Raw genomic sequence first — 20179 nt, forward strand, 5'->3', positions numbered from 1 at the left:
GAATTAATGTGAAGTTTCAACTAAAATAATATTGATGCCATTGTTTTGGTTTATTTTATGTTGGGGAAAAAGCTTGAAAATTTTAGTCTTCCAAAATGATGGCAGTATGTCTTTTGTAGGTAATTTTTAGATCTTTGCTTTATTCTTCTGTCTTGAATCCTTTTTAGTGTGTTACATTAGAAAATATTTTTCAACCCAAAAAAATTCCATACGTATGGTATATTGAAATTTAATTTAGAAATAAAAAAATTATTGTTATTAAATTGTGTAATAGTTTGGTTAATACAAACCTCGTTATTGCACATACCTGCCAACTTTTTAGTTTGGTCATCAAGAAAACTTTTAAATTGGGAAAATGTATCGTAAATCAAATGCGGCAATTTTTTTACATGCTTTATGTGCAATTATTTTCTATTTTTCTATTCCATTTGGTTTCTGCTAATTTACTAATGACATGAAGGGCATATCGATGGCCTAGAATGAAAACCTCATACAGTCAATATTGTAAATGTACTGGGAAACTAAACCTATCCAGAATGTGCCAAATTACACAGCATGCATATGAAAAGCAAAATGATCAAGTACAAAACAAAAGCAATAGTATTCACTAAACAAGATTACTTCAAGACATACCTTGCTATATCACATGTTTGTTACATATTTCAGTCATCTCCTGATTATCATCCTTGATGCAATTTTAAGACTGAATGTGCCTTATTTGCTTTACCTAATAAATCTGAGGTAAACCTTTGTTCATAACAAACACAATTCCTTGATTTCAACACAGAAATAGACTGCAAAGTTTCAGATGACATGGAGGACCTAAATAGGGTACTGTTTTTTTTTTTGACCATACTGAAAATGCGCTCCTATTCTGAATTACTGTGGAAAGCACGTTTTTCCTATGCTTAGGACACTTAAACTTGTGTAGTTATGTCGGACCTACCTCCATGAGCAATACTAAAATCATACCGGCACATTGTGCAAAACACAAAAGTTTCTTCTTTTTGCGATTTCAGAATACACGGGAATTCTTTGTTATACGCAGCACGGTAAGTCTGAATATATTTCTTGTTGGCTAGCTAACTCATGGTTCCCACCACATAAACACACACGGAAAAAAAACTGTTGCACAGCACTACATTGGAACTACGAACAATAGTCAGCCATTTTGGCTATAATTTAAGGAACAAGGAACAGACAAAGGAGGTAGGGCTGACGTCACAATTGTGGTCCGTTCCTCCGTTTAAGGAAGCACTTTTTCGTTGCGGTAAGTGGAAAATGACCGTAGACCGTCCAGTCCAAACCATATACAAATAACTAACTATATCTCTTGTTTTGTTTTCATTCCGTCTTCCGTCGGTGCGTCGGTAACATGGCCAGTACAGTAAAAGTTGGCAGGTATACATGGCCGGTACAGTGAACGGTAATAAACCGCCACGCAAAAATAAATCCGTAAGATATTAAAGACGTCCGTAAAACCGTAAAATAGTATTAAAATCCGTAAAACTTACGGACAATCCGTAAAAGTTGGCAGGTATGATTGTAAATTATGGTACCTTTAGGTTGATATTATTGAGGTTTGACTGTATATTATGGAAATTATTTTTCAAACATATCTGTGCATGTCTATTGATAAAGATTGTAGAACATAAAAGCACACAGTTGTTAAGGGTTGTAACACTGGGATCAATAGTGGGTGTCTTCAATCACTCGTGACCCAGCCCAGCTTCAGCTATCTTCAAAAAAATTTTAGCTAACCTGCACTGGAGTCAACAATATTTTAAGGCTCTACTTAATGACCTTAGTTAAAAAAAATAAACAGATCATAATTACATATTTTTTACATCTTAAAACATAGAAGTAATTTTCAGGATTAGATTCAAACTTAAAACGTGTTGTCTGAAGGTTTTAAACAAACACCTTCTCTCTATTTACCAGTAACCAAAGTGCGTACATATGCTATTATGCTCTCTTATATTCTAGTGTATTTTGGACACTACACAATTGTTTGCCATTTAATTGAACCAATGGGCAAAAGTTCGCGATCGGTGTACAAAAGTAGCAATATTGTGGAACAACCGCGGATCTAGACATGAACCTACGTACAGCACGTGGAGTGCAAACTAGTGCAGAAACTACATGTGCTACGATGGTAAGATTTTAACATACGTATATTGATAACTTTCAAGAGCACTGTAAGCAACGTTGATCGTGACAATATATATGGTTATAACATCTCGGACGTGGCTATATTTTGCACAAACACCATCTCAGATGTGTTCTTTTTTTTATGTTTGCAAACTTAAATGTTAGGTATATCAAAAAAAATTTGTTTGTTGCTTGTGCCAATGAAAATAGGCTTGACTATCAAGCTGAAATCAGACAAAATTTTGAGCTTATTTTTGTGCTGATTCAAAATGCAGATGCTAGGCTCAGTTTTGGCAACTTCAATCCATCTTCAGGATTTTTACTTTACCAGATGCAAAAGTTTAATTGCAAGGTGATTAATGCTGATCAGTGTTAGATATTTGTTTAAACCAACCTTTTCACTTTTACCCATGCAGCCACTGTACTTTTGTGTGAATAAGTAGCTTGTCTGAGTAACTTAATAATCTTAATCGTAGTGTATTTATTATTCATGGTACGTAATTAGTTGCATTTCAGTGTATTTTACACTAATTGGTGAAACCATGCCAAGATGTACTAAGTACAGGAAAAGAACACAATGAATATGTTGCCAGTGCTTTATTTAAGTAAATGTTTTTTTTATTTGTTCTGTTGGTAGCTCTTTATTTTAGTTAGTAGTTTTGTTTGGTTCTGTCCTGCTGAGGTTCTAATTGCTTGCAGATCCTCCAACAACACCCCGAACAGGCAGCAAATGCACGGAAGGTAAATAATACACTTGCGTGAGAGCCGTGTGCTGTAACTGCATGCTTGCGTCCCTCACCTGTGCGATTGACTCTTTCCTTTTCATTCCTCCCCAACTAACATGCTGCAATGATGTGGTTCACTTCATCCAGGTTTTTAATGTTTGTATATTTGGTTTTTTTTTTTTTTTTATAAAACAAATTAGCATAGAGCAGACGTTTAAGACACAGTGACATGTTTAAGAACATCAAATATTAATGTCTTGTGTTTTTTATAGTGTTAATTGGCTTGCCCTGGAGTGCGTTTGAGGAAAGTATTGTAATTAATATATTCATGGAATTTGGTTAAAAGATTGGCTCGGCGTGATAAAATGTTAGAAAATCATTCCTTGCTCAGTAGAGCAAATTGGATAAAGCAAAAAGAAAATTGAATGGCAAAAAAAGGTGAAGGAAGTTTGTAGTCCACTTGAACAGATATGTTCGTCCTGAGTGGCTTGGTGCGACGGGACGGAAGGCAGTGCGTGTTGGTGTCGGCAGCTCGTCGAAGGCGCTGAAGAAGGAGGCGGGCGGCCTGGCCTCGCGCGAGGCCCCCGAGGCGTACCATCAGGCGGTGTTCGCGGCGGCCATGTCGCTGGCGGGGGGCGTCTCCCCGGGGCCACAGTCGCCCCCGGCGGGCCGGCCCATCCCGCGCCTGGGGGAGGCCTCCCTGACGCCACCCCCCGCGCCGGCGTGCTCGAACCACTCGGAGGGGTCGCGGTCCCCGCTGGAGCGCCAGCTGTCGGGCCTGGCCCAGGCGCTGGTGGGCTGCGTGCCGGTGCGGGTGGAGCAGCTGCTGTCCCTGCACGTGGACAAGGAGGTATTCCACCCTCGTTCCACTGCCGTGATGTTGTGTCAGGCATAATTCATCACTTTATACTTTATGTCTTAAGAAAACTTACCAGCACGTGTGAGTGGTTTCATGTTAACAAAATTTGTAACTTAATTGTGCTTCTTATTTGTGTACTGTGCATAATCAAACGTGTGGGGTTTGGGTGAATAAGAAACAGGTTAGATCATGGGATGGGTTGGTACCGGTTCACGGTTCTCGGTTCCTACGGTTCTCAGCATTTTAACCGGCACCGAGAACCACAGCTAAAATGTCGGTGCCGGTACCGGTGCCGGCAGTATAGCAAAACCCTTTACGAAAATAGTTCTTCACTACAACTTAACTGCAGCATGAAATGGCTTAACTCACGTTCAATTCACATATGAATTATTTTTTTGGACTTCTGTAGAATAATATTCATATCTAACTATAAAAGAAATTACACGTGAAGATATTTAATGTTCTCGTCACATCTGTAAACAAAGTACGTTATACAATCAAAACATAACAGTTGAAGGTGCCATAGATGTATGTAGTCCATAGATGTGTGCAACTATATAACGTGCCTCAGCAGAGATGTGAGAACAGAAAGACGCCATGTTTGTTTCAATTTGTTTTTAAAAATAGGTAGTTAATTGAGTTGTTGACACATAAGTATGGCCATGCAATTTTCGCGATCGCGAAAAAACAACAAAAAACGCGAAATATTCATTAAATCTGATTTTCCCACGAAATTCACCTTTTTTTTTGACAATTCACGATAAAACACGCGAAAAACACAAAAAATATTTATTAACTACTTTGTTCAACACGACAGAGACAGTGCCAACTTGTACCACCTTACTACGAAAATAATATGCAATACGTTTTATAACTGTAAACACTGCAAGAAATTTCAACAATCCTTAAAAATCTGACGTGAGTAGAGTACTAAAATTGTATTCTCATAAATTCATGCGGTAAGGGATGTGGATTGGAATCCAAACGGTATTTCTTTTCCCCGTAGCAACGTTACCAATTTATAATATATTTTTTATAACCTCAGATAACTTGTATATATAAAGCTGTCGGAAAAAAATTAAATACAACCATCCGTCGAAACGATCGTGATAATATATTTTATTTACGAAGTCACGCGCCATCTTCTTTGTTGATACTGCAAATTTGACCAAAGAGTCACAGACTCTTTCTATGCATAGATGAGTCTATCAAGATGTAGAAAGCCGCTCACCCGAACAGATCCGAAGTTTTCCGATCGCAAGTAAAAAAGCACCATAATTAAAGGATTAAAAAAATTTTATTTTACGGTCATTAAGTATTTTAAATAACGCCAACCTAACCTAAGATAACGTTTAACTTCGGAAGATTTCAGGTTGTGCTTGTGGTTTCTATTTGAACTGTAAGTTATCCATCCAATACAGCACAATGTTTTTAAAAGGCAATATCACCACTATTCCAAAATGGCGCCGTTCTGGAAATGTTCAGTATTCACAATGAATGCAACACATTAGGTCCTGAAATTAAAAAAAAATTTTCTTGGAAGTAATTAATTGTTGGTTAGTTCAACATGCCAAAAACGTGTAAAGGAATTTCAAAGTGATGGCTTTTTTATTTTTGATGAAGGAAGTAAATTTATGATGTGCAAGTATTGCACAAGTATTGTATATAGTGTGGAGTGGCTGCGAAAATACTTGATTCCTGTAACTGCAGTCTGATACTTCAGGCCAACCATTTCAAGCATACACCATTGTTGTACATTTTAAATAAATTATCAATATAAATATACCTATATATGTATATATTTTAAAAATTTATTGCAAGGTATATGCATTAAGTGGCTTGAATATAAATGCATTATATATTATATGCTAAGTTAATTAGTTTTAATATGCTATTCTAAAGTTAATAAAGTGTATATATGCATATTTGTATAGTAAATTCAATGGAAAAATAATTTTAAAAAATAATATTATTTGCCGGCAATTTTTTTTGCCGATTTTTAACACCGCTTTTCAGTTTTTTTTAACGAATTTTTATACCGCTTTTACCTGTTTATAATGACGAAATACCACATTTTTATTCACCACTTTCAGGTGGCCCTACACATAAGTAAGGGTGACTGGTGTATAAAGAACAATTAAAAGTGCAAAATTCCACAGAATATATGTTTAATAGAATTAATGATTGATTTAAAATTTATATAATAATTTTCGGCATTCTAAAATTTTATGCTTTTTGTGCAGTGCTTTGGACTGTAAGTTCACTGCATCTGCAGCCATATAGCATAATGGCTAGTAACTTTCTCTTTTAGGTAAACGGAATTGCTTTGAAGGGGGAAGTTTTTTTTTTTTTTTTAGTAAAGTGGTGTATGGATGTGTAGATGTATTTTACTATTGGCTGGTCAAACGAAATGCTTGTTGACACTTGTAAAGTATAACTCTGGCCAAATAGAGCAATTTGTGTAAGAAATGTCATCAGAAGTGTGGCAATAATATACTGTTGACTGTGCAAACAAACTGAATTCAATGTAGGCAATAAGTTTGATGGACAATTTAATATTTTTATTCTTTGAAAGTTCACATCACTGTATTTATTTCCATTATTGTAACATTTTCTTTTTATTCCTATGTTTTAAAGGAGGGTGTATGTAGATTTCGTGAGGTAATGACTAGATTGATATAGTAAATTTTAGTTTTATTAAGTGTTCTCTATATTATTTCGTATTAAATTTTTTATTAATAAATATTACATTTTTAATAGGTTGGTGTGTTTACTGTAGCTTGAAACAGTGCTTTTTTTTGTAGCCAAAACAATAAATAGTTTATTACTTAAAACACCTCATAAGTAATGTGTGAATAATATTTATTTTATAAGTCAGAACCGAGAACCGATTTTTAAGAACCGGTACCGAACCGAGAACCGGGAAAAAACAGGAATTGACCCATCACTAGTTGGTAACAATATTCTTGGCCGTGTGTGTGAATCGAACGAGGTTGATGCAGTGGTGAAACATTTGACACCAATGCCAGATGACCTGAGGTGGAATCCACCCATTCTGGTTTTGATTTTCCATGTTTTCCATAAATAGCCCAAGCAAAATCTCGGCTGGGGGTGATTTCCTTCAGTGTGTTTGGTGCAAGGATCTGTTACTAATCTCGGTGGCAAAGAGATCTGAAGCCCCAATTAAATAATAAAATAGCACATAAAATTTAATTTCTTTCTTTGACCAAATTAGCAGTCATTAAGGGCTTGGATAATACAAGTAGAGAAATAAATTGTTCAGTTACAGTAACATCTAACATTAGTATAATGTTGCACATACAACTGTCAAGCCACCATGGTTCACTTTGAAGGATTTATCATTTTAAGCCTACAAGGTGTATTACACATATTAGCAGTTCATTATAAAGTTATCCAATAAGCTGCCAAAATTTGGTTTTTCAGTTATCTTCTTTAGTTTATAATTATGTGCTGGGTCCCTTCTAAACAGGTAACTCTCAAAAACTGGGAAATCTTAAGAAAAAGAAAGTTTTCATCCAAATGTGCCTAACATGGATATTTGCCAATTTCTTAATTAACCAAACTGGATTAGTAATTTTTAATACCTATGTGTTTATTGAATTCATGGGTTCTTGAAAATTCTTATGTTGTTCAACATTAATTAAATGTTAGAGTAAACAGCAAATTAATCTACCATGTATTTTTTTTAAATTTATAATTTGATGCAGGATCAATTTACATGGTCATTCACCTTGTCACAATCATGATGTAGGGTTTAAAAGTTAGGTCAAATATGGTGGTAGTATTAGGGATGGGTCGGGCTCGGTCCTCAGCAAATTAACCGGCACAGAAAACCGTAAATGAACAAACCTCAAGATTTTTTCAACCATGTAGGTTTTCATATTATGAAAACAGTATAATTTTGAAAGTTTACAGTTAGCTACAGCTTGTGTAGGACGGATGTGGTGTGTTGCTTGTGTCTGTGTGTGTGGCGCAGTGTCTGCGAGGGAGGTGAGAACAGATGTGGTGTGTTGCTTGTGTCTGTGCGAGGGAGGTGAGGACGGATGTGGTGCGTTGCTTGTGTCTGTGCGAGGGAGGTGAGGACGGATGTGGTGCGTTGCTGGTGTCTGCGTGGGAGGTGAGGACGGATGTGGTGCGTTGCTTGTGTCTGTGCGAGGGAGGTGAGGACGGATGTGGTGCGTTGCTTGTGTCTTTGCGAGGGAGGTGAGGACGGATGTGGTGCGTTGCTTGTGTCTTTGCGAGGGAGGTGAGGACGGATGTGGTGCGTTGCTGGTGTCTGTGCGAGGGAGGTGAGAACGGATGTGGTGCGTTGCTTGTGTCTGTGCGAGGGAGGTGAGAACAGATGTGGTGTGTTGCTTGTGTCTGTGCGAGGGAGGTGAGGACGGATGTGGTGCGTTGCTTGTGTCTTTGCGAGGGAGGTGAGGACGGATGTGGTGCGTTGCTTGTGTCTTTGCGAGGGAGGTGAGGACGGATGTGGTGCGTTGCTGGTGTCTGTGCGAGGGAGGTGAGAACGGATGTGGTGCGTTGCTTGTGTCTGTGCGAGGGAGGTGAGGATGGATGTGGTGTGTTGCTTGTGTCTGTGCGAGGGAGGTGAGAACGGAGGTGAGGACGGGCGCGGTGCGTTGCAGGTGGACAGCCAGACGCTGCAGCTCATAGAGAACCTCCACATCGAGCTGAAGAGAGCAGCCAGCCTGAAGCACAACAGCTCCAGTGCAGGCGCGGTCAAGCTGGATCCCAAGCTGCCCGTCTTCAACGTCCAAGGTAAGTCGGCACGTCTGCCATCGTTTCTCAAACGCTTTACAGTCAAACTAGCCTCAAAAGTTATTGATTCGAAGGAAAAATATATTTATCCTCAAATGTTGTTAGGAATACAATAGAGCAACTCTCAAATCATAATTGTTGGGAGCCTATTTCAGTTGTGGAAAATTAGGACAAAGGGGTATGGAGCTATTGACTGTTACTATAATTTTAATGTAGCTACGTATTATACATTGCATATACAGTGAAACCCAGTTATAATGTTGCAGCACATAATGTTTTCCTGCTTATAATGCCGTATGTTTTAAGACCCAACATTTACCCTATAAAAGCACTGTATTTAACCTGTTTATATTATTTCACGAATTATCCATTTCCTTCTTATAATGTTTGCCTTCTGAATTAATTATGTGCTGAAAAAGTTTTTATAAACATAACTATTCCAATTATTCAACCTGTGAAGCTAAATGCATAAATTAAAAAATTTCAACACACTTTACTTACATTTCTGTTTACAGTCATTGTTATACCAGAGATTTGGATTGTTCAAATACCGTATTTACCCATGTACCACCCGCCCCCATGTATGACCCGCACCCCTAATTTTCAACACACTTTCCAGGAAAAATTTTTTTTTTCACTATAATGTCATTTACATGTGCCAGCATAAATAGGGAAGAAGAGTCTGTCATTGTAACAACAAAGAAAACACAGAATTTTATTATACTGGCTTGATGCTGCTCGGCACGGTCCGGTGCTGCCTGGAATGCTAGGTCGGCACGGTCCGATGCTGCTCGGCACGGTCCGGCGCTGCACGGCACGGTTCGGTGCCGCCTTGGCACATCCCAGCGGGCGACGCAAGCTGTACACGCGGCGCACGACGTAGTTAAAAATATTGCTTGTTTGCTATTCACCCGCACTACAATATGCATACCTGCCAACCCTCCCGCTTTAGGCGGGAGACTCACGATTTTATACCCTTTCTCCCGCCCTCCCGATTTGTCATTAAAATCTCCCGTTTTTTGGTTCTGTTTCTCTTTAAGTTTTTAATCCAATAAATTTATAGAATTAATATGTTTGTACCATTATTCCGTACAATTGTATAGTAACTACGGTTCGTACCATAACGTGTAGTTATTTTAATAGCCTAAATGCCCACAATTGTCGGCTAAAACTCTTGGTTAAGCGTACATCTAAGAAAGAAACGTAGTTATTTACGATAATTATGGGAGCTGTTTTGGTACACGTTCGTCATTGGTGTTTGTTAGCCAACCAGAAAAAGGTTTGTTTTCCAAAATGGCGTGTTTTGTCAACATTGTAAACTGTGTTTTCTGTGGTGTTTTGAAATAAAGACGGACTGGATTAATAATGAGTTTATGATACCACTGTTTACATTCGTGCCCAAATTCGCTTCGGTTTGTTAGCCGGCTATGTGTGAATTGTTTGTTCGTCCCCGAACACATTCACCTTTGTTCGCGTCTGTGCTCACAGAATAAGTGTAGAGGTAGCATTATAGTAGTCTTCGAATTAATTCAACGGTGTATTCAAAAAAAATATTATTTTGTGGAAGCAGTTGCGTGATGAGTATTTTGTACGCGTTTAGTTGTAGGCCTACTCCGCAATAGGGATTTAATAGAAATGGCCTACAGTGAAGTATCTTGTTGTGTACAAGAAGAGATTTAGTGACGAATTTCCGTGCATTTTGCAATCGAGGAAAGGTGAACATGCTGCATTTTTTTCTTTGTGTCGTGATGTTTCCGTCAAAATAAACAAAATTTCACCCCCCCCCCCCCCTTTCTTCCGCGTTTTATTGGGGGCAACAAGCATTGTTTACTCCACTAAAAAACCTCCCGCTTTTTGACTGGCCAAAGTTGGCAGGTATGAATATGATAGTAACGGGTTGGATACTTATATTTTCATTGTAATAAATGCTTCCAGCATTCTGTAATGTACGATAAATCCATTTTTTTCAGTCTTAATTTTTGTCCAAAACCTCAAATTCCGTGCATGACCCGCACCCCGATTTTTGAATGTTGTTTTTCGGAAAAAATGTGCGGGTGGTACATGGGTAAATACGGTATGTTTTTATATGAATACAAAATGGTGAATTATCATTGAAGAAATATGAAATCAACCCATTCCTAGAAAAGTATTCTTCAACCTACTGTAGGAAACCACGAAAAATTAACTGTGTTTATATCACTATAACTTATGCTTAACTTGGAAATGAAAATGACACCTTTCACGATAACGAGGTACCGTATTTACCCAATTGCAAGACGACTTGAATGCAAGACGAGGTCAACTTTTTAACCTTTATAAACCAGAAAATAGTATATAACAAGCTATAAATAAACATTTTACATAACATATGTTCGACAGCCTTTCTTTATAAAAGAACTTGATGTTCCTCGCCTTTCAACACTATCCATTTTAGGTTCCCGCAATTTACTGCATTTGTTTATTAACGAAAATAAACAATTTCGTTTACATAGAATAACATTGTTCAAACGTATACAACACTTTGGGTTACTAAAATTGTTACAGCGCTCGCAACATAGTGGAGATGTCATGTACTACAAAATTCAGCATGAGAAATGACCTGGTTTACCAACTCCCAAGTCTAGGTTTCACATCTTCTTTCGTGCATACTTTATCTATGGCGTGAGCGCAAATAAACAAAGCATGGCAACTAGTACCGTAGATGTCTTTTATAATCTTTTTGCGTACAAATTAGCTTGAAATTGTACTGTATTTTTCATTAAATGATTATAATCATGGTTGCTACAGGACTAGAAAACCGGGAAATGTCAGGGAAATTAAAATGGTCAGGGAATTCCGGGAAATGTCAGGGAAAATTCTACGAATTCTGGAAATTTTAAAGTTGCTTATAATTCAAACAAAGCTTTGCTTTGATGCGCTCGTACCGCTACCGAGCGACTCCGCTAAAAGGCTGCTGCTTAAGGCATACGGCAACAGCAACTTTTTTTTTTACTTGATCTACGATTGTCCGTTGCAATAGGTTGTTACAACCACCCACCATAACTTCTGGCCAATCCAGGCACTCGTTTGTTCACTAGCGAACCCGGCCTTCATTTGTTCGTGTTTTGATCCTTTTTAATTTGCCCTTGAGACTTTGTATTTGTTCCGTTCCATGCAGTGAACTACAGAACGGGCATGGCGTCGTTTATCTTTTGAAGGCTATTTTCACGTGGAATAAGATGAGTACAAAGCTTATTACGTGAATTTAAAGGCGTTGTTTCAGGTGAAGTTAGTTTTTGATGCGATCATAAGAAAATAAAGTGCATTTTGATAAAGAAGCAATACCAATTCTCATTTTGAAAACTACCAAGCTGATACGAAAACACGTGGATTTTGTGTGCGGTTATGTTATTGCATTTTTTCTATTTTTTTTAATTACTTTTTTTTTCAACCGTTATAATCCGTGAGTTCTGTTGCGTGACACTTGCATTGTGTATAAAAAAATATGCATAACTGAACATGTTTTTCCCCAGAATCGTTAGTTAACATTGTAAGAATGTAAGAGTATTGCATGTTGTAATGCTGCTATTGTAATTCTCTAAGTATGCCCGTTATATTGCTAGGTGTGAATTTGTAATAGTTTTTGTATTTGTGTAGTAATATTTTTTTAAGAATTCATAAACAATAATTTTATAACCTAACCTGAAAATATTAATATGTACTTTTTTTTTAGCTTAGAGATGTCGAATAAAACTACTTTTATGGAGAATTGGCTCAAGGAGTCACAGTTTCAGCATATCAAACCCTCCGCTAAAAACATAAATTCTGCGTACTGCACTTTGTGCTACAAAAGTATTCAACTCAGCAATATGGGCCGAAGAGCTCTCACCAGCCATGTCGAAGGAAAAAAAAAACACATTCGCAATTCTGCCGTCAAAATAACACAATAAAAAAACCTTATTTTATCTCATGTTGAAATTTTTATATTACATTTAATCATATGCACGTTAATATTTATGGTATGTACTTCTTAAGAAAGTCAGGGAATTTTTCTCTTAGATTTCTGGAAAACAGGGAAAAGTCAGGGAATTCTAAGATTCTATTTCTGTAGCAACCATGATAATGTTAATAGTTATTTATTGCCTGTACCCATAAAAGTAACCATAAAAGTAATTTCCACATTGTATTAGCCTAAAAATGTGGGACAAACTACCATCAAAAATCAAGATTTTCAAATGCAAGACGAATGTGAAATTTTTTACCGTTGCCGAGAGAAAAAATAGTCGTCTTGCATTCAGGTAAATACGGTATGTAATTTTATTGTCTTGGGTAAAATTTAGTTCAGAAGAAATTTCATATTATTTTATGTTGTAATAGGGAAACTTATTTTCTAGTAATAAGCCACTCAAAAAAAGATTTTGTACTATCTAGTTTCTTTCTACAAGCTAGGAGCAGTATCTTGTTTATGATTTTTTCTTTTTGTCTCAATTAAAGGTGATATTTGCAGTTGTATGGTATGTTTTCATTAATGAGACTTATACTTATGTAAATAAAATAAAATTTCAGTAAAAATTTAATTATAGTTTCTATTTGAAGTCTCTGAACATGGGTTTCGCATCTATTCGTAAAAACCTAATTGTCGCCCTGTGCTTATGCTCTGGTTTTTTTTAATGACAAAATGATATTGAATTTGACTACATTGGTATGAATTTTTTCAGAAGACACGTAACCATTAAAAGGAATTATTTTTAAAGAATAAAATAAGTAGTGGTGCACCGATGCGGATACCGATGAATCTTAATCGGCGATTATGGGTACTTACCGATTAATCGTAATCTGCGATTATCTTAACGATTACTTTGCCGATTATTTACGTCCCGGCGTAATTAAGTAGGTTTTTACCGTGTAATATTTTGTTACACATTTTAGGACGAAATACGGTAATATTTGTATATAATACAAAATTCATCCAACTGCGTCATATCATAATTACAGATATTTCGTTAAGTTTAATAAATCTCATTGCCTCAAACAATAAAAAAATGCATTTTTCTTACACGTTTATTTACGTTTCGTCTTTTGTTTAGTGGCCTTGTACATTACGTATAGCCAGAGAAGTAAAATAGATGGCACGCAATCAAAATTCCATAAACAGTTGCAGTGGATTCTATGACAATCGATCTTTTGGAGTCGTAGTAGCGGTTCAAAATCGTGGTCCCGATACCTTCTAGTTTTTATCACTGCGTTTTACAAACTCGTTATGGGCGTCTTTGGAAACATTATCCGTTTGTTATTTGTATGTGACGTGAAAAGTGAAAAAGTATTTATAATTTTATATATTCAGTCAACATAAATTCAATCACATGTGCTAGAATTGGTTTTTAGTCATTTTTATATAATTATAGTGAGATGGCTAGTAGGGAGAAAAAAAGTGAAGTGTGGAAACATTTTTCTATAAACTCAAGTGAACAAAATAAAGCAGCATGTTTACATTGTTAAACGGTAATTTCTCGATGCAACCTTATGTGATAGTCGATTATAATGCTAGTTTTCCGCAACAAAAACTTACCCATTGTAAATTACAATTATTAGACTGTAGTTCAAGTTGTTTACAATAACAAATATTTATATAGAATTTAATTTAATTTCCACTTTCAATGACTAATAGTGTATTTTATATATTTTTATACTGTTATTATAACTGTATTCTCAATTTTACCTAATCTTGTTATTAAATTCACATGGGAATAAAAAATTTTGTGTGCATTATTACACTTAAAAAAATTTGTTCATTATAATCGGTAACTGAATCGGTATCTGCCGATTATTGCTCTCATAATCGGTAATCGAATCGGTAATCGGTAAAGTCATATCGGTGCACCACTAAAAATAAGAGGCTACTGAAAATAGACTTAATACTGGCTTCTTATTGTTTATGCGTCCTTTGGTATTGACACACATCTTCCAAGTCTAGATTTGTTCTGAAGAAGCGCTACATTGAAATAAATCATCCAACCTTCCATAATAAATCATTAACAGTGTGAGGTTAAATACTTTATTAGACCTATGTATTGAGCATGTACATTAACGTTGTATATTACCTGTGACTTTATATTATCTGCTGTATTCTTGTAGAAAATATTTTGATGTTCGATAATTTGGAAAATTCTCTATTCGGGCACGATCCTGGTCCCGAATGTGCTGTACATCTGAAATATATGTAGTTGTGACCATTTTAATTCAGGGTTAAATTAATACAACAAATGCACTTTGTGACAGCCACATTAATAATTGTACATGGTGTCAGGGAGACTGGAGGATCCAATACTGTAAACTTAGCAGTGCTGTTTTGTTGCACCTCTCTTAGACCTGTACAAATACAGTAAAACTCGCTTAAGATGTTCCCGCGTAACACGTTTTCCCGTTTATTAAGTTCAAAAAATTATTCCCTTGATCACTTCCATACATCCCTATGTTAATATTTCCCTTTCATAACGTTTGTCTTTATATATGTTTCCCGCATATAACGTTCAGCGTTTGTGGGGAAAAAATAAAATAATATCGTTTATCTTTTTACTTTTGAACAATTTTTAAGGTTAATTTTAAAAATTTACATATTTACAAACGTTTAATACCGTATTTGTCCGAATATTATAACGGTTCGTTACATACAAAAATAAACAGATGTTCCGCCAATTGCAAATTTTGTTGTTTTATTTTTTAAATATTAGAATGCACAGACGACTCCAAACACTTCCAAAAAAGGTTACTCACTCATTCCACATACATCTGCCCGTCGAAAAATGCCTGCGGTTCGCGTGATGAGAATTAACGAAAAAATAGCGTCCTTCAGTAATGTTTTACTGAAAATACATGAAATTAGTGCGGCCTTAAACATGGCCGCACCCAGCGAAAACGAATTTCGCCACGAGCCAAAATGCCGACGAAGGTGGCCACAATTTCTAATTTAGTACTGTTCGAAAGAAAATAAAACAAATTAGGTTGACTTAATACTCGGCCTGGCTCTGACCACCAACGTTAAATGATCTATTAGCAAATTACTTCATAATTTGGCGAGAAGCCACCGAACGCGACCTACTGGTGCAGCGTTCGACGGACGACTGGTGAAATCCTGCCACTGTCTCCTCCACGCAGGGAGTAGACGTCACATGACCTCACCGACCAATCACACGCACACTTCATTCACACTTACAGATACAAGCCAATCACAGAACAAATTACAATACATGAAAAAACCCTGTACAAACATAACTCGGGGCTTCCCTGGTTCTGTCTCTTTTCAATTTCACATCAAAATTCGAGACTCCCATTCTCGTTCTCTCTCCCACACCGTGAGACAGCAGTTATCACTCAGTTCCCACGAAGTGGGGGAAATACCGTCTTTATCTCGGTTGGCGGGGAAGCACTGTTTCTTTCTCACTTACACTTACAGGCCTCTCATGCCTCTCTATCCATCACACCAGACACAGTCCCGTGTTCTAGAATCATTCCACACGTTAATTAAAATTAAGAACAGCAATCATAATACAAATTACTTTAGAAAATTAAAATCATTTAGAAAAAACCTGAAAAAGTAGGCCTAAACCGGCAAAAATCTAGTACAGCGACTTCTTTGTGAATAATTACATAAAAAATACTGATGATTTAAAATGTCTGTTAAAATACAAAATACCTTTTTTAAACACGTCGTGCGAGCAAATAACAATTATTAATAGCCATAACGTCTGATTATACTGTCTCATAACATACACACCACTCTAAAAACATTGACTTATTTATATTTACCTATACAAAAAGAAGTTTAAAAGAAAATTATTTATTTTGGAGGGCAGGGTTCTGCAACGCTACAATATAAGGCGGCCATTTTTACATAAATGAGATGCGAAAATTGGGAGACGCTTTATTTTCGCACCCAAGATGTCAACACCGCTAACATTAGTTCCAAGCTGAAAGCTACAGTAGAAACATTGTTAAACAAAACGTTCACGATTTTTTATATTAACTAAAACATCGTTACCTCACACGGGGAAAACGATAAATCCACCCAATATTGCAGTAATTCACAATTGTTTAAAGATGAAAATTAAAATATTTGTTCTTGAGTCAAAATGTGAATGTTGAAGTATCTCAAAATGCAACCTTTTATTACACAATTCATATTTATACTTTGTGTACAATAGAGTGTTTTTATTTACGGTAATTTAAATTCAGATTTTTAACGGAAATATTTGTACTAAAATATCACAGCTATTTTCAGAACGATTGTTTACATTTACAAACAGAAAATGTTTAGAACATTTCGGATGTAATGTTTGGAAATTCACGGCTGCCAACTGTCTTTCCACATTATTTCTTTGTTCTAAAACGAACATTGCCAAACACGCACGAAGACGCCATATTTACAGGAATTTGGTACGTTGTTTCAAAAGCTATTTTAATAATTTCACAGTAATCCACTCATTATTTATGTAAAAACCTTTCAAACAACACAATTATCATAGATTATTCTTTAAAATTCATAGGACAGAGACTCTGTCAGAGAGTAATGTGGACAAATATTTGCGGTCACGTCATTGAAGTTATTCATGGCCGTATGCTTTACCATGGCAGCTAGCCACTTGTTTTGTTCTGGCAAGCTGCATTCTTTGTTTTCTTTGTTACGTTTAGCACACTACTAAATAGTAATACGTAGCATAAGTTAAACGGAAAGTTAAATGCGGTATTCATAAATGCAAAAAGGTATACACAAAACTTATATCTAATGAATTTTCACATTAATTTCTACCAAAATTATTTTTACATTTGTTTGGCCTCCTGAAACTACAGGTCGCCTTATATTCGGGCCAATATGGTAGTTAATTTGAACAGAACAAGACTGTCAAAAAACCTGCGCCTCACGCCACACGCTGTTCTATCTGTGCGCCGTTTAGAGTGATGAATGAGAAACATGCACGATCGTCGAAACCTGCGCCGCACGCCACACGCTGTTACTTGTGTGTATTTTGACGAATCATATGCCTGCGTTTGTTAGGACTGAGAGGCTGTTCCACCTGCAGGACATTTTCCCCATTCGTGGCTTAACTGACGAATGAGAATCGACAACCTGTGCTGCACGCCACACGACCAATCACCTGCTTGCATTCTCAGGGACTATAGGTAGTCAAGATTTTGTGGTGTTATTTTAAGACCAATTTCGGTGTAAAGAAATAAAGATTTCGGTGTTATATGGTTTTATTTTTTTGCTAAAAATACCCACGGCAAAATTTTCTTGCTTTTCTGTACGACATGCAAATTTATTAAAACAAATATTAATAAACACTTAAACCTCATGATATAATTACAATTAAGTTCATTTGCAAATTCATAAATTCAAACTTTTAAATAACTTCTAAAAATTTCACAACTTAATTACAATCACATACACTATAAAATTACACAATTAAGCACTTCCAAAGTTACTATTAAGACGGTTTTATTGAAATGCTATCGTAGTTAAATTTTCTGCATTTTCTAGAGTGAGACGTTGTCTTCTGTCATTGACTACCAGTGAGTACCTGGAAAATGAATGTTCTGCATCAACATTTTATGTTGGGAACCAGATTGCCCTTAAACTGACTTGAGCAAATTCACTGTAGTCCCCTTTAAGGGAGCAAAGTACCTTTGCAACATCAATTTGGCTTGTTTCTGGCAATGAAAGTTCATCCTCAATTATTTTTTTGAAAGCAACATAGCCATGTATGAATGTATCAATGGGAAGATGGGAAACAGAAGGCAAGTTATGCAGAGACTTCTGTAGGTTTGCATCTTCTATGCTAACCCTACTCACATTTCTTGGGTTGAACAGCAAATTAATGGCATTAAAGACTCTTAGACAAGGATGTCGTTTAACAGATGAGTTTTGCCTCAAACGCTTATGTTTCTCACTCGCGACATGTTTTGCAAGAATATCGCGTCTCTCGTAGTCTAGCCTGCAGTTTTAGAATTTGCACATTAAAATTTTATCACTGAAATAAAATCCTTCGCTGGAAAATTCTTTCGATCGGTCACTGGCAGAAACCTTCGTTTTAGGCATTATCAAAAATTTTTAATCACATAGGAACAATTTAACCTCTTATTACGCAAAAACTTGCCGTGCTGGAAAGATCAAAACAATGGAGAATAGATGCAAATACAAACGCATACCGAATACCAACATACGTACGTGAAAATTAATACCGACATAAACATGTACTATTTATTATTTACAATCGTTACGTTAAGCAGGGTTTATTTTTTTTTCGTACCCTACGTACTTTATTTAAATAAACAGTAAAAGCAATGTGCTTTAGTGTGTAATATTTTAATGATTAAAAACGTAATCTTAGAAAAACATATTTTGGACGTTTGTTATTTTTGTATTTACAGAAAGTGAACGGCGGCCATTGTATCATAGTTATCAACATCTTAAATTATTATGGTACACAAGATTACCGTTTAAAGAAAATATTACGTTAATTCCGAGACTTCATTTTAAAATCTATAATGAATCACCGTCGCATATAATATATATGGCTGCTAGTTACTGTCAGCAATATTTGATTGTGCTGAAGATAGTGAATTGTCCTCACAAAATGGAAAAAAAAAACATAAATAATCAGGATAGACAAAATTTCGTGACATATCGCGGATTTCGCACAATTTCGTTTTATTTCGTGTTTTCAAGCGGTTTTCGGAGTTATTTCGTTTTATCGCGCATTACCATATAATCGTGCCTCTAACTATAGGCTATCAGTACACCAATTTTCCTATTCAAGTCACTTGGCGAAAACAAAGTAAACCATATACCGCCAGCTATTACTTTCTTTGAATTATTTGCGTATATTTTTTAAAACAATAAATGTTAGTTATTGCTTTTTTTTTTTGCTAGTGTTTTGATGATACTAATTTTAATGTGCTTATTAAATTAAATACAGTTTTAATAACTCAATTTACTGATAAAAAATATGTAATTAGTTATTCCATTATTCCAGCATGCCAATGATAGTAAGTGTATTTTTGTGTGAATACAGTACATGTCATTTGAGTAAAATCGATTTTTATGTTGGAATTTACTTTTCCCATTTAAGAAGTTTTCCCTGTTAAGAAGTTTTAAGCATCCAGTCCCTTGAAAAACTTCTTAGCAGGGTTTTACTGTACCAGTTTTTTAATGTGAAGCGAATATCAAATTGAAGTTTTAAAAATAATTGTCAGTCTTATTGAATTGGGTAATATTTTATCAGCTAGACTGTATTACACTTATTTTTGTAAAATACTAGAATGAAAAAACTATATAAAATTAACAGTTGTAATGATTATACAACCAATTGGGCCCTATGATTAACACCTGTCAATAGAAATGATAAAAAAACCATGCATAAAAATTAATTTTGTGTATTCATAAGAGCATATCCGAGTGCCAAGTTTTGATATACAAAACTAAACAGCAAACAAAAAAATAATTATTTTCATACTGTAAAAAATGTGATTAACAAATATTTTGCTTTCTAAAATAACAATACATACTTACATACAGGAGAATCCCGTTATAGCGAGCACGGTAATAGCGAGAACACTGCTATAACGAGGTCTTTTTGAGGAATTTCCGGCGTGATCGCGTGAAGCGCGCCTTGGTTATTTGCCTGCT

The 20179-nt window shown here is 35.9% G+C and overlaps 1 protein-coding gene across 3 annotated transcripts in view; it reads left to right on the forward strand.

Moving 5' to 3' along the window:
* The window catches only part of LOC134536665 (cyclin-dependent kinase 12), a 127135-nt gene that overhangs the window by 102656 nt on the left and 4300 nt on the right, over window positions 1-20179 (forward strand). The window contains exons 10-12 of one of the 3 annotated variants that reach the window (XM_063376493.1): window positions 2851-2892; window positions 3408-3726; window positions 8385-8517. In XM_063376493.1, coding sequence (XP_063232563.1) covers window positions 2851-2892; window positions 3408-3726; window positions 8385-8517 — 494 coding nt within the window. Of the gene's footprint in view, window positions 1-2850; window positions 2893-3407; window positions 3727-8384; window positions 8518-20179 lie in introns of those variants that run through there. The other 2 variants (XM_063376495.1, XR_010075835.1) reach the window with 2 other exon arrangements.

This window comes from Bacillus rossius, chromosome 11, assembly GCF_032445375.1.
Source record: "Bacillus rossius redtenbacheri isolate Brsri chromosome 11, Brsri_v3, whole genome shotgun sequence".
NCBI classification, from domain to species: Eukaryota; Metazoa; Arthropoda; class Insecta; order Phasmatodea; family Bacillidae; genus Bacillus; species Bacillus rossius.